We start from the raw sequence: 13,370 nt of genomic DNA, 5'->3' as shown, positions 1-13,370 counted from the left end.
GTCAGCTTGTAGGGCACCACAACTGCTTCCACCCGCGTCGATCATCATCATCATATGAAATAACTTTTTGTCACAACAAAAAATAGTGGCTGGGAAAATATTTGAGTGGCTGGGAAAAAAAATTGTCCACCAGCCACTGTGGCTGGTGGACAAAATTTTTAATTTCCACCCCTGGTTGTGAGGGTAGGATATTCTGACACAGCTCTAATCTTTTTCAAGTTCGTCTGTCAAAACATCATTTACAAGGGCTTGGAATACTGCAGGGGCATTAGTCAGGCCAAAAGGCATACTGTAACTAAATATTCAAATGCCCTAAGGGGGTGTTAAACACAGTTTTCCAGTTTGGAAAAGACTTTGACGTGCTGAAGCTGTTCAAACTTTGAGAGGCAGAGGATATTTGTTCTTTTACAGTATGTAATTCAAAACTTGTAAGTTGAAGCAGGATCTTGGCTTTCTTTTTGACGAAAAAGAATCCCATCTCCTACTGGAAAGGTTGAGGGATGATGATGACAGCAGCAAGAGAATCCATGATGTAACATTGTATGGTGTCTCTTTTAGGTATGGACAGATTGTAAAGACAGCTGGTGGGAAGAGGAGCTCCAGGAAGCAGGTCTATGGCGTAGTCATAGGGTTGATGAAAGTGCAAAGAGAGTGCTTTTTCCTTGCTGAAAATTGGCAGAAGGTCACGGTCAGTGGAGGGTACGGCAAAGACATCAGTCTGATCAGACACAGAGTGGTCTTCGGGAGAACTGGAGGATTTGTAGAGCAGAATGTAGGCCATTAGAAAGGCAGAATATACTTCATTTTGACCCTTTTTCAGACAAATTAATGATGTCTTTTGAGCCAGGGGAAAACCCAGAATTAATGGTGAGTGAAGAAACAAGAGCACAAAAAACTCACCCGCTTTGCAATGATTACTAGAGGCCACCAGATGGAGAGGATCCATGCAATAAGTTATGGTACTCAAAATGTGTCCATTAGTGCTAAAACTGTATGAAGTTTGGAGAGGGGTTTAGTATTTATACACAAATGGGAGACAAGTTCATAGTGAATGAAGTTTTGTCCTGCTCCAAAGTTAATCAAGGCCTGTAGAGGTAGAGTAGCTGGTAACACAAGGTGTAAGAGAGGGGCATGAAGACTGACCCACCAGGAGATTCCCTTTTCATCATACAGGGTTTGGCCTGTTTATTCACAAATATACAGGCTCTGGAATTTAATCCTTCTCTGTCGCTTTTCTGGGGTTAGTGTGGTTCTTCCTAGTTGCATGGACTCTGCTGCAGAGCTTGTAAGGAGATAAGGTGGAACAAAAGTTGGCGGAGATGATTGCACAAATGGAGTCGATGATGTGGGGTGACTGCCTTGAAGGCAGGATTTGTTGGTGTTTTCACAAGACCCTTCTTTTAAACAGCTATCAGTGCAAATCAACTGATTCAGCAGAGGGTACTAGGATCAAGTAGTCATCTGTAATTTTAGTTGTTCAGAGAGGGAATTAAAAAAGTGTTTGATTAATTTTCCAATCCATCTGGTTTCTACTGCAAGAATCTGGAAGTCGACAGGAGTAAGTACCTAATTTATATGTTGTGGTGCCGTCATCTTCATGGATGGGTTGATCAAAAGCTTTGCAAAAGTCAGAAATTGAAGTATTTAAGGAAAGAGAGTTGATAAAGGGAGCATGGTGGGGCCGTGGTTAGAGCTGTTGCCTCACCGCAAGATGGCTGCAGGTTCACCTACTGCCTGAGGTCTTTCATGTTCCCCCCGTGCATGCGTGGGTTTTCTCCAGATACTCTCTTCTCACAGACTGTTTGTCTCTGCGTGGCCCTGTGATGGACTTGCGACCTGTCCAGGCATGGATCCCAGACATCCAGATAGGAGCACCTTTACTCACCAGGTGAGTAAAGTAGATGCAGTTGCTAGGAGAGCAGGCAGGCAGATGTGACTTGCAATGAGTAGGCTTCTCTTTATTTCATAATAGGAGAAAAATGGCAGAGGAGTTTGTAGGAGGATTTCACAAAGGCAAGTCGAGATGCACATGAATGATTTCTGTAGGAATACAAGTTTTAGAACTTGAATACGTCATAGAAAGCAACATGTGAACCAGAAACAGTGGCTGTGTGACGTGAAAGGTCCGGTGCAGAGAGATGATTCAGCTCAGCCTTAAGCAGCAGCAGTCACAATCAGGAGAATAAGGTGCAGCTGTGCCTAATGCCACCAGGAGGAGGAAACCCCCCCTCACTGCTCATCCTGCAAAAAGCAGCTGGACAGACTGGAATCCTGACAAGAACTGACTGATGCTGCATTCACACTGTGTCTTAATGCTCATTTCTTTCTTCATTTTTAAAATTTTTGTCCACTGACATCAGATATTTTACACATTATAACCTGAATGCACCCCCCATCAAACTCTAGAGTGAAGACTCTACGGCCCTGGATTGAACCACACGCATAGAAAAGGAGCTGACGTCACACAGCACGCTGTGCTTATTGAAGTAAATAGGGACGCTGCACATGTCAGCGTTCGTCCAATGTTTATATTTCATCCTCCTGCCTACTCTGGTACAGACCTGTGACGTCAGTCAGGTGGATGAAATGCAACATGACCGTTTAGAGAGGTTATCAGATACGTAGCCAATATTGAACCACATATAGAAGTGGCCCAGGTCTGATTTGAACAGTCGAATTTGGGATGTTCAGAGAATGTAGCCTAAGTTATAGCAAGTTTTGTGTTTTTAAGGGCAACTGGCTGTGGCAGCAAACTGGTTCATGAGATATTTGGTAACAGACACACAGGGCTGACTACAGTTTATGGTGAAAAGTTTAAAGAAAGATCTTGTGTGGTCTGTTAGCACTCAGAATATGTGTTGGGGATCGGTCTCAGCTACATAAGATGATCTAGGTTTAAAACTCTGGCATGAACGGCGGCAGGAATGCTAGGCCTTTAATAGTGTGAGCATCTGTGTGACTGTAGTCCATCTGTGCAGTCACACCCTGCAGTCTGTGAGATGGTACAGTGTGCATGTAGCCATCTGTCCTGTTAATATGCCTCCTCTTCATCTAACCTTCAAAGGCTTTTACAGAAACTAGTTTAAGCCTGTGTAATATATGTCACCGTCATCACTCCAAGGTCTGTGTTTCTGCTGCAGTTCACAGAGGTAGGCTCGTTTGAAACTGTGTGGCAGGTCAAGTTCTACAACTACAACAAGAGGGACCACTGCCAGTGGGGCAACAGCTTTAACAGCATCGAGTATGAATGCAAGCCCAACGACACGCGCACGCTCATGTGGATCAACAAGGAGATGTTTGTCTGACGGCCAAAAACAGACAGGACAGAGAACTCCACGGGTTCGCACTCTTTCACCCATCTGCCAGCGACAAAAAACACAAAACACACTGTTCTGCTCTTCTGTGCTGCTCCAGAATGCTGCTGATCAGAACCCAACCATGTTACCATGCTGATGTAAATCCATGAAATGTGACCATTCAAAACACACAGCACCCATAAAGGTTTCATTTGTGCTGGAAGAATTATAACATGACAAGATACAATGCCCATAAAAGTGTTCACTCTGACTTGTTTTGGGAGAATCTGAGGATTTTTGTTGCTTGTCCTTCTGTGTTGTTGTTTCTTGGGTTTTGTCTTCTTCATGGATCGTCTGTGTTCATGTCATTCTTGAGTCTCATGTCTTTGTGTTGCTGGTCTTCAGTTCCCTTTGTGACTGTTGTCCATCTGTAGTTCTGTCTGTGTTCTTAGTTTCTGTCAGTTTCATGAGGTCTGTGTTATCCATCTTTGTGTTTCTGGTCTTTATAATGGTTTTGGTTCTTCCTGTGCTCCCCGTGTCATTATCCATGTTGTCCTCAGTCTGCTTCTCAGGGTTTTCCCATGTCTGCATGTCACTTCCATCCGCACCTGTCTTCAGTTTGTAATCAGTCACCTGTTTCCACTTCCATCTCCTCCGTGGTGAAGCATAGTTGGAGTACTGCAGTGTCCGATGGTCCTTCTGTCTCCTTGGGATCCCCTGAAGTAACACGTGGACGTTCTGCTGCCACGACAGCTTTTTGTTTTGTTAATTAAAAGGTTTTTTGGGTTTTTTTCAAGCTCCTTGTGTCTGCCTGCATTCTGGGTCTGAACCTTCAATCACCCCAACGTGACAGTATCAGAGTTCTAGTTGAGATTTATTTCTTGATGATGGATTTAACACAACTCCTTCTGTATCCATCCTCTTACTTTTTAATCTTTTTTTTTTCTTTCTCTGAGTTGAATTAGAACAGTCTCTTTAAAGAGGCTGAATATTTATGCAATCACTACATGATGTACATGATGTATTTTTATTTATTGGTATTAATCTGTAGAAAGTTGATTTCATTTTTTTTGTTTGTTTTTATTTGTCAAAAAGGCCATTTTCTATTAACCCTGACTGATTTATAATGGCAATAAAAAGGTAAAACATCTAAGAGGTGAATACATTTATCGGCACTGTTAATGTTTTTTTGGTTTCCCTCAAATGTGATGAATTCTTTGTGTATATCATACTGTAGCATCCATATTTTCATCCTGTTTGTTTGTGTGTGTGTTTTACAGATGGTGCTGGTACAGATGTATGTTTCTCAAACTGTACACACAAGATGTGAACTGTGCAGTGTAAACTGCAGTGTAAACAGTGCAGTGTGACATTTACTGAACAGTGTGAGTTATAAGATGTGAACTGTGCAGTGTAAACTGTGCAGTGTGACATTTACTGAACAGTGTGAGTTATAAGATGTGAACTGTGCAGTGTAAACTGTGCAGTGTGACATTTACTGAACAGTGTGAGTTATAAGATGTGAACTGTGCAGTGTAAACTGCAGTGTAAACTGTGCAGTGTTAACTGTGCAGTGTGACATTTACTGAACAGTGTGAGTTATAAGATGTGAACTGTGCAGTGTAAACTGTGTAGTGTAAACTGTGCAGTGTAAACTGTGCAGTGTAAACTGCAGTGTAAACTGTGCAGTGTTAACTGTGCAGTGTGACATTTACTGAACAGTGTGAGTTATAAGATGTGAACTGTGCAGTGTAAACTGTGTAGTGTAAACTGTGCAGTGTAAACTGTGCAGTGTAAACTGCAGTGTAAACTGTGCAGTGTTAACTGTGCAGTGTGACATTTACTGAACAGTGTGAGTTATAAGATGTGAACTGTGCAGTGTGAACTGTGTAGTGTAAACTGTGCAGTGTAAACTGCAGTGTAAACTGTACAGTGTAAACTGTGTAGTGTAAACTGTGTAGTGTAAACTGTGTAGTGTAAACTGTGCAGTGTAAACTGTGTAGTGTAAACTTTGCAGTGTAAACGGTGCAGTGTAAACTGCAGTGTAAACTGTGCAGTGTTAACTGTGCAGTGTGACATTTACTGAACAGTGTGAGTTATAAGATGTGAACTGTGCAGTGTAGGAGTTTTGCATCTGGGTGTAGTGGTGTATTTGTTCTCTCTCCTTCTACCTCTTCTAATGTACTGTTTATTTGTGTTTACTGAGAAAAAAGATTTATTTTGAATATTCTGAGCCTAAACTGGTACTGACATATCTACTGACAGTTTTTTGTGTGTAATTCTTGTGTTCAGGTATAAATATATATATATTTGTACAGAAAAATCATTATGTTCAGTGTGTGTGTGTATTTTGTTAGAAGGAAAATTGTCAAAACTATTTTTAATTTAAAAAATTACCTTGATCTATGCAAGACATCAAAGCAACACAATGACAGTAACATGTGTAATGTATTGTCTTTTAATAAAGGTCTTACCTGTTTGTTGTAATTATGACTGCATGTCTAGTCTGATTATAGGTGTTTTTACAGAGGTTTTTTAAGAACTAACTGACTTTAATTACTATTGAAAGCAAAAGATTTAAAACAAAGCATTTAGAAATGTGTAATGTGAAAAGGTGAAGTCTCAGAATAATTTGAAAAAAAGAACAATCACTAGAATGGCACAAAAGTAGAAACTATCTGGTTTAAATTTAATGTTTACAAAAATTCAATTACAACTGGAGTGTCCTAAATAAACTGGACCAATCTGCTCTTTGACATTACGATCTGAAGATTTAAATCTTTTTAGAGGCTTAAATTAATTGTTGATAGAGCCTAAGGTAAGGAGTGAATAAATCTACAAAACGGTAAAATCTTTGCTATACCACAGCAAGAAGCTGTCTGTTTCACTCTGCAAGCTTGCATTAATTCTAGGAGCCACTGTTAAACTCGGGGTGGCACACAAAACTAAAAGCCCTCAGAGAATTTCAGGAGTTTTATTATTCTGTTGTCACATAGCTTATTAGAAAAATACTGTAAAACTGACTGAGTTAGAGACATTTTTGTGTTTGCAAAGTCTATTAGCTATGGTGGCCATCTTGAATCAGGTTGACTCCAGAAGTTAATCAGTTGTGATTTCTTTCTGAGTCATTAAAATCTGTTTAGTGATTCATGAGATATTTTGCTAAAAGACCGTTCCTGCATATATGACTGTCTGTCCAGGGAGGCCCGTGGGCCCACAAATCCACCCCTCTTTGTGGCACCCGTGTGTGGAGATTCAAAGTACAAGAGCATTCACGTTTCACCCCCCCCAAAATAATAATGATAATAAAAAATGTATAAAGTTCAAATTTGAGTGACATTTTGTAATGGTAAATAAGCATGTGATTCTCCTCATGATGTATATTTGGAGGATGGAGGGCCACCATCCTGCAGGTTTTACATGTTTCTCTGCTCTTCAGCAGGTCTTCAAGTTCTGCAGAAGCCTGTTAATCACTCAGTCATTCAAATCAGGTGTGTCACAGCAGAGAAACACCTAAAACATGCAGGACTGTGGGCCTCCAGGACCAGGATTGGACACCCCTGGTATAGATGCTCATTAACCTCTTCAGCCATCCGACACACTGCCGCCTACCGGTCAGCTCGTGTAGGTGCACCACTGATTTCTCAAAGGCAAGATGGCTGATCCTCACAAATGTTTTATTCCTTCTATATTAAGTAATCACTGTTGGTAACAATAAAAAACAGAAATAAATTGTGTCAAGTTTAATGTCTTTGTTAAATTAAAAAAAAAGTTAAAAAACAAAAACAACTGGACTTCTATTCTGTAGCTGAAGACGTTTCGCTTCTCATCCGAGGAGCTTTCTCAATTCAGAATTGAGAAAGCTCCTCGGATGAGAAGCGAAACGTCTTCAGCTACAGAATAGAAGAATAGAATAGAAGTCCAGTTGTTTTTGTTTTTTTAACTTTTTTTGAATTTACCATGGCCTGGATGACTGAGAATCTACACCAGTCTTTGTTAAAGGTTAAAAATATACATTTTATTCTGACCAAAAATATCACTTAATCATCTGTTCATTCAATTTAAAAGGGATCAGCTATTATTTTTCAGCAGTAACTATGACTTAGTATTTTTACTCACTTCTATTGTTTAAAAAAGAAGCTTTTTGTAAAATGATTAGTCCATGCTAATAACAGATTTTAACTTGCAGTATAGTTAGTTTATTTAGATTAGATAAGATTCATTATGTGAAGGTCAGTGTTTTTATTCAGAAAGCCTAAAGGATAGTGAAGTGACTGCTTTCTAAATCAAATAATGAATAATTAGGTATACTGGAAGAGCTGTGGATTCACAAAGACCAGAGTTTGGGATATACTGCCTGATGAAGCAAGGAACATAGCATAAATGTGTAGAGGGCCAAAACAACCATTTTATGGATACTTCCTTCTTTTTATAGAAAAAAACGGAAATTTAAAGTTGAGAAAACACAACCAATTTGAGTTCTAGAAGATATTATGGGTGAACGTGTGCACAATTCAGATCTTTCTGCTTGTGAAAATAATTGAAACGAAGCTCTGGCCTAATAGGGAGAGTCTGGTCACACTGTGTGTGACTGATTTGACAATTTTCTTACCAGATGGTTTGAGGAAGTTCATTTAACAAGTTAGTGAACATTAGAAATAAAAATACATCTCATAAAACAATAAAATTATTTCTTTTTAAACTCTTATCTGGTTCAGTACAAGATGCATGTGCTGATATTTTCTGTCAGCTGTAATTCAGGGATAAGATTTGTCCTACAGCAGTGGACAAGGCCTCCCTGCAGTACCAACACTCTGTCGCTAGGGGGAGCCCGCGCACAAAGCTGCTCCCTCGCTGAGCTGTTTTTTCAGAAAAAAAGAAAGCGGGGGAAAAAAAGAACCCGGATGTACAGTACTGCCGCACCTCCCCCCTCCGCCACCGCTTGCTTGTCAAAGCGAGCCTCCTCCTCCGCTTACTGTCCCCTCCCAGCGGCTCTCGCTCCCTCCACCACTGCAGTGGAAGCCTCGGTAACGGAGAGAGACGGCGAACCGAGCCTGAAGCTGGTTCTAAATCCAGGACCGGACCCCCAAGAGGCACCTCCGCCTTGTTTTTCGGTATTTTCGCCACAGCTCGGGCGGCCTGCGGACTCTTCCTGTTGAACCTCTTTTCCGTTCTCGTTGCCTGGATTTCATCATCCGACCTGCAAGATGGTAAGGGACTCCTATTTTCAGCCTCCGCCGACGGGTAAACACGCAAGTTGTCGGGCCTGTGTCGAGCACTGTGGCGTTTTGACAGGTTGCTGTCCGCGGCGGGCTTTCGCTTTCAGCTAACGGCCGGGAACGTCGAGCTTTCGGCGGAGGAGGAAACGCGTTTTTTTTCCGCCACATTTGGCTTCGCGTCGCGGTTTCTGTGCAATACCCCAGGGCTGTGACAGGAGCCCGCAGCCTGTGGCCCAGATATGTCTTATCCCTCCTCCACACTCCTATTAGCGAGCAGGCCTCTGCAAATTAGTTGTAGTGGCCACCGTGACGGAAATGGGTGTTTTTACGCCTCTGTTCGGGATTAAGTGGGGCACATTTGACACAGCAGGCACGAACAAGTATGACGTCTTTCAGTTTAAAACGCCATTTCTGCCCAGACAGGTCGGCCGGCGTCATTCCTACATTTGTCTCTGAGGACAGGAGTTTATTTTTTATTATTATTTGCACCGTTTCTGAAGGGGGCTGACAGCAGGCCATTAAAATGCTACTCTGCAACACACACACGTGTGTTTGCCAAGAAACTATCATGCTCCTCTGTAAAAACCATAGGCAATATCTGCTTAAAATCATAACACTATAACATGACAAGTAAAATTGCAAATGATCAAAGCTACCGTGTAGTGAAATATGTCTGGGTGATGAGTAAAAATGCTAAATATTTATCAGGGCTGCACAGTATTCAAATTTATTGTCCTCACAGAAATCAGGAAGTGCCTTATCCAGAAGTACTTTTTAGGCTGCAGTAGATCATATTGTTCAGGTTCTGCCCCGTGAGTCCAGCAGAACCTCAGTGGCCTCGATGGCACACCTGGTCCAGATTGAGGTGATGACAGAAGAGAAAGTGAGGACAATGTGGGTTTATTGTAACTGATATCATCACCTCAGTTACGATACTAAGCAGTAATATTTTTATGTTGTGCAGCTCGAATATTAGTGCCTTCTATTTAAAGGGCTGCAGAATCAACTCCAGTGAGAGCACCACCACAAGTGGTCATGCAGTGGAGTGCTTCACAGCAGATAACTAAACAAAAAACAGACCCATCTTTACCAACGTTCCACCACAAGCCACGCCTTTAAATTTCATTCAGTGGATTTTTCAAATCAGTTATTGATTGTTTTTTCTGAGTATATTTCCTAATTATTTAAATTCTAGTTCTGCTCAGTGTCTTATTTCTGTGAAAGGAGATGAATCAGTTATCATGTTGTTGTTCTTGACCAAAGTTAGAGGTGTAATGACACACTCTCATAAGACAGGATCCTGGGTTCGTGAGAATGAGATGGGATTTCAACTCAATTTAAAAAGAAACTCAAGCGACGGGAGTCTCTCCTGTCTGATTTCTCCTTAGAAGCTGTGTGACCTTTGAACTCCAGGAAGGTCCAACACATTCTCACAAGGAGGCAAAATGAACAAAAGTGCCAACTCTTTCTCAGCCACACAGAAATGTACTCCCTGATCGGTGCAGTTTCATCTCGCCTCAAATTGACTGTTTTCCTCTAAACTCAAACCGATATGAAAGGGCTTCACACTAAAACTTTTTCAGTTTCCAAGTCTGCAAATCACCATGTGAACACATCATTAAGTCTATTGTTTTAAAATCGAATGCTCAACAGGCTCTTCATCTCAGCACGAAGCTGCAGAGGCTGCCCCCACAACATGGTTATTACATGGTCCTAGTACCTGCCATGTCTGTTTAATCTGCTGCCACACGGATGATTTAAAGTGGAGACCTCTTCAGTGGTAATTTCACCAGATGAAATTATGAGATGGGGTTTTTTTGGGTTTGTGAGGCACAACATGAAATTCTGTGACTTGTAGTTTAGTGAGCGCTCATGCCACCCCTAACCTCAGTGTCTGAAAACCAGGACCTTATGAGTAAACCTCAGAATAACACCCTGCACCAACAGGAGGGACAAAGAGGTGTCTGTCTCTCTGACTGCTAGCTTAAATTCAGTTTTGTTTGTTTTTTTCCTCAATTTATTTTACAAGTCAAGGTTTAGACCATAAAGATTCTGCCTGGTTCACTTTGTATGCTGTTTTATGAGGCTTATTGCCTTTTTTAAAATGTGTTTGTAGGTCAAAGCTGTAATAAATTAAAGGCCTATCATTCCTAATAGGCCTGTATAACGCGCACCGCCTTTCATGACAGAGTTTTAAACTAAGATTATCTTTTGATGAGAAATGACGGAGGTGTAGCTGTTTTGGTCAAACCTTGAGAAGAACGTTGGGCACAATATTATGGGATGCTGGGAATGACCACATCAAATTTTAGTGAAATGTTTGTTAAATTGACGGAGTTGTAGCCATTTTTGTGATTTTGAAGGTAAGTTGGTTTTGGCAGCCATTTAGAGTTGTGTTCACTGATCCCAGAAGTGAATCACTTGTAGATGATGTACATCCAGTGATATTTTCTGCACATTTCATTAAAATTTGTCCATTGGTTCATGAGATATTTTGGTAACAGGCAGACACCCGCACACAGAACCATGATCGTCCATCTTTGTCTTCTGGTGCAGGGTGATAATTTCATCAGGTTTGATGACCAGGCTAACACAGTAACTAGTATGCAACGTTTACCTACGTAATATTGCGCTGTAAGCTCTGCCACGCCATACAGACTCGGTTTAGCAGTTGTACACACAATTTCCTTTTAACGCCCTTCCTCTTTGTATTGCTCCATTTTTATAGTTGTCATTCAGTTTACATTACCTGAGTGATGTCCAGTAACTATTGTTTGAAGCAGAAGTCATTTTCACATTGTCTCCTGTAAGGCAGACCTGTTATTGTGAATTTATTCAGATACAGAACAGCAGGTCTGATCAGAGGTAGTCATAGAACTGAACGGTGTGTGTGCGTGCTTCATGCAACATGCTGCTTTAATAAGCAACCTTTTTGTTAATCCCTGATTGTGATATCGGCCTGTAGTGTTTGTGGGCCTTTTTTTTTTGGTCTGTGTAGACTTCTAATTAAAGAGGCAGTGATTTAATTCACAATATTGACCTCCTTTTTTTTTCTTTTTTTAAATCAGCAAATGGCCATGCCTGTAGCCACTTCATCAATTACCAAAAAGGAAATTGAAGATGATGCAGCAGCTGCTACAGCCAGCTTCGTGTAGCCCACAAATTTTTTTTAAGCCAGCATTCTCTACTTTATACAACATATTTTTAGGTGCACATGCTCTTCTAAGGGTTGTTTAGATCTGCCTTTATTCAAGTTAATCAAATATAGCTGCTCAGTAGAGAAAATGGTGCTGATGTTACCCAGTATGATCACTGCTTCATATCAGCAGAGTTACATATTTATGTCGCTTGCAAGTAGGCACAGGTCTGAATGAGGTTCTGACAGTTTGATTTTAAAAAAAGGGGCAAAAATACCATAGTTTCACAGTGATAGTGTTAAAAGAAAAAAATTAAAATGCATAACATTTTTTTTTTGTGCTTTTATTTCAAAACAAAAATACTATTGTCTGCTGCCTAAATAACATATTTCTAAATAAGGATTGTATTATTGGTATAATAAATGTATATCCATTTTCTCTCCCCACTTCTCTGTGCGGGGTCACGGGGAACCCTGCTGGTCCACAGCAGTTAACGTTAACGTGGGGTACACCCTGGACTGGTCGCAGGGCCATCAAATTTTGAGGCACAGATATAGAAAAGGAGACTGAGAGAATACAAGTAAACATGTTGACAGCTTTTTCCCTGCACTTAAAACTAATTTTAATCCAATTTGTGATCAGCAGTTTTATTGCTGCTGTGTCAAAGCAGTGTCTTAAAATCCAGTGGTCTTCAATTAAAACTCAGCAAGGTCTGCCTAAAACAGATTTTCTTAAGCGAAGGTCCACATACACTGTGTGTGTGTTTATGTATGTATAGATATAAAAAAGACATTTGACACGGTGGTGACTGGCTGGTAGGTGGATGGGACTGCCCTTTGTTTCATGATCAGGACTGTCTGGCCTTGAGTCAACCACTCAGGGTGGGTCTCTTCCATCAGTAGCTGGTTCATTCGTCCTGCTAGGTGTTCAGAGAGAGCAGCCAGTAGGTGTGGATCATGTCAGGCCCTTCACTTTTACAGCAAGAAAGGCGCAAGTTCACCTCCCACCTGGAGCCTTTCTGTGTGGAGTTTGCATGTTCTCCCTGTGCACAGACCAGATACATGCATGTTGGGCTTATTGACAACTCTAAACTTGTCACTAGGTGTGAGTGAGAACATTTCAAATTGAAATAAAGATCTTTTTAAATAGGCTTGTCATACAGTGCTTGCTTTTAGAAAAGAAACGTTTTGTTTCTTCCATCTCTTATTCATATGTAAATGGTTTTAATCATTAAGCCTCAGCAGTCGTGTACTCTTCAACACGTCTTGATATGAGTTGTTGAGGGTTATTATTTCAATTATCCAGGTGACTATCGTTTAAAGAAATCTTTTCAGGTTGTCAGGATGTGCTTGTGGACTCTAGGTGGGTGGATCTGTTACACTGGGTGCTTAGATCAGTCAGACCTCTCGGATAATTAAATTTTAATTTTGGACGGATGCTTTACATTGCAGATTTTAATTTTCAACTTTGTCTCTGAATGGGTCAAACAGGTTTTCTTGTCTCCATAGGAAACATGAACACAAGAGTCCATCCAGTCTGAATAAAAACCTAGTTTCTTTCTCACCTTTTCTGATTTACTGACAGCACTCCTTTATTTTCTTCACTAGTGGTCTTTTTTTTTTTTTAATCAGGCCTGAACCTCTACAGGCTGACATCTCTCCCTCCCACTGCTAGCACGTGGACAGGAACAAGGCGTAAATTACCATAAATGCCATGCA

The 13,370-nt window shown here is 40.8% G+C and overlaps 2 protein-coding genes across 2 annotated transcripts in view; both read left to right on the top strand.

Moving 5' to 3' along the window:
* Window positions 1–5,783, top strand: part of cnrip1b (cannabinoid receptor interacting protein 1b) — a 12,446-nt gene extending 6,663 nt beyond the window's left edge. The window contains exon 3 of the mRNA XM_017435227.3: window positions 3,141–5,783. Within this exon, the coding sequence (XP_017290716.1) occupies window positions 3,141–3,305 (165 nt within the window). The 3' untranslated portion in view covers window positions 3,306–5,783. The remainder of the gene's footprint in view (window positions 1–3,140) is intronic.
* Window positions 5,784–8,228: 2,445 nt separating this feature from the next.
* The window catches only part of ppp3r1a (protein phosphatase 3, regulatory subunit B, alpha a), a 32,895-nt gene continuing 27,753 nt past the window's right edge, over window positions 8,229–13,370 (top strand). The window contains exon 1 of the mRNA XM_017435244.3: window positions 8,229–8,506. Within this exon, the coding sequence (XP_017290733.1) occupies window positions 8,504–8,506 (3 nt within the window). The 5' untranslated portion in view covers window positions 8,229–8,503. The remainder of the gene's footprint in view (window positions 8,507–13,370) is intronic.

Source organism: Kryptolebias marmoratus, linkage group LG22 (assembly GCF_001649575.2).
Source record: "Kryptolebias marmoratus isolate JLee-2015 linkage group LG22, ASM164957v2, whole genome shotgun sequence".
NCBI classification, from domain to species: domain Eukaryota; kingdom Metazoa; phylum Chordata; class Actinopteri; order Cyprinodontiformes; family Rivulidae; genus Kryptolebias; species Kryptolebias marmoratus.
Note: the sequence above shows the minus strand (reverse complement) of the source record. Positions and strands in the feature narration are given on the sequence as shown.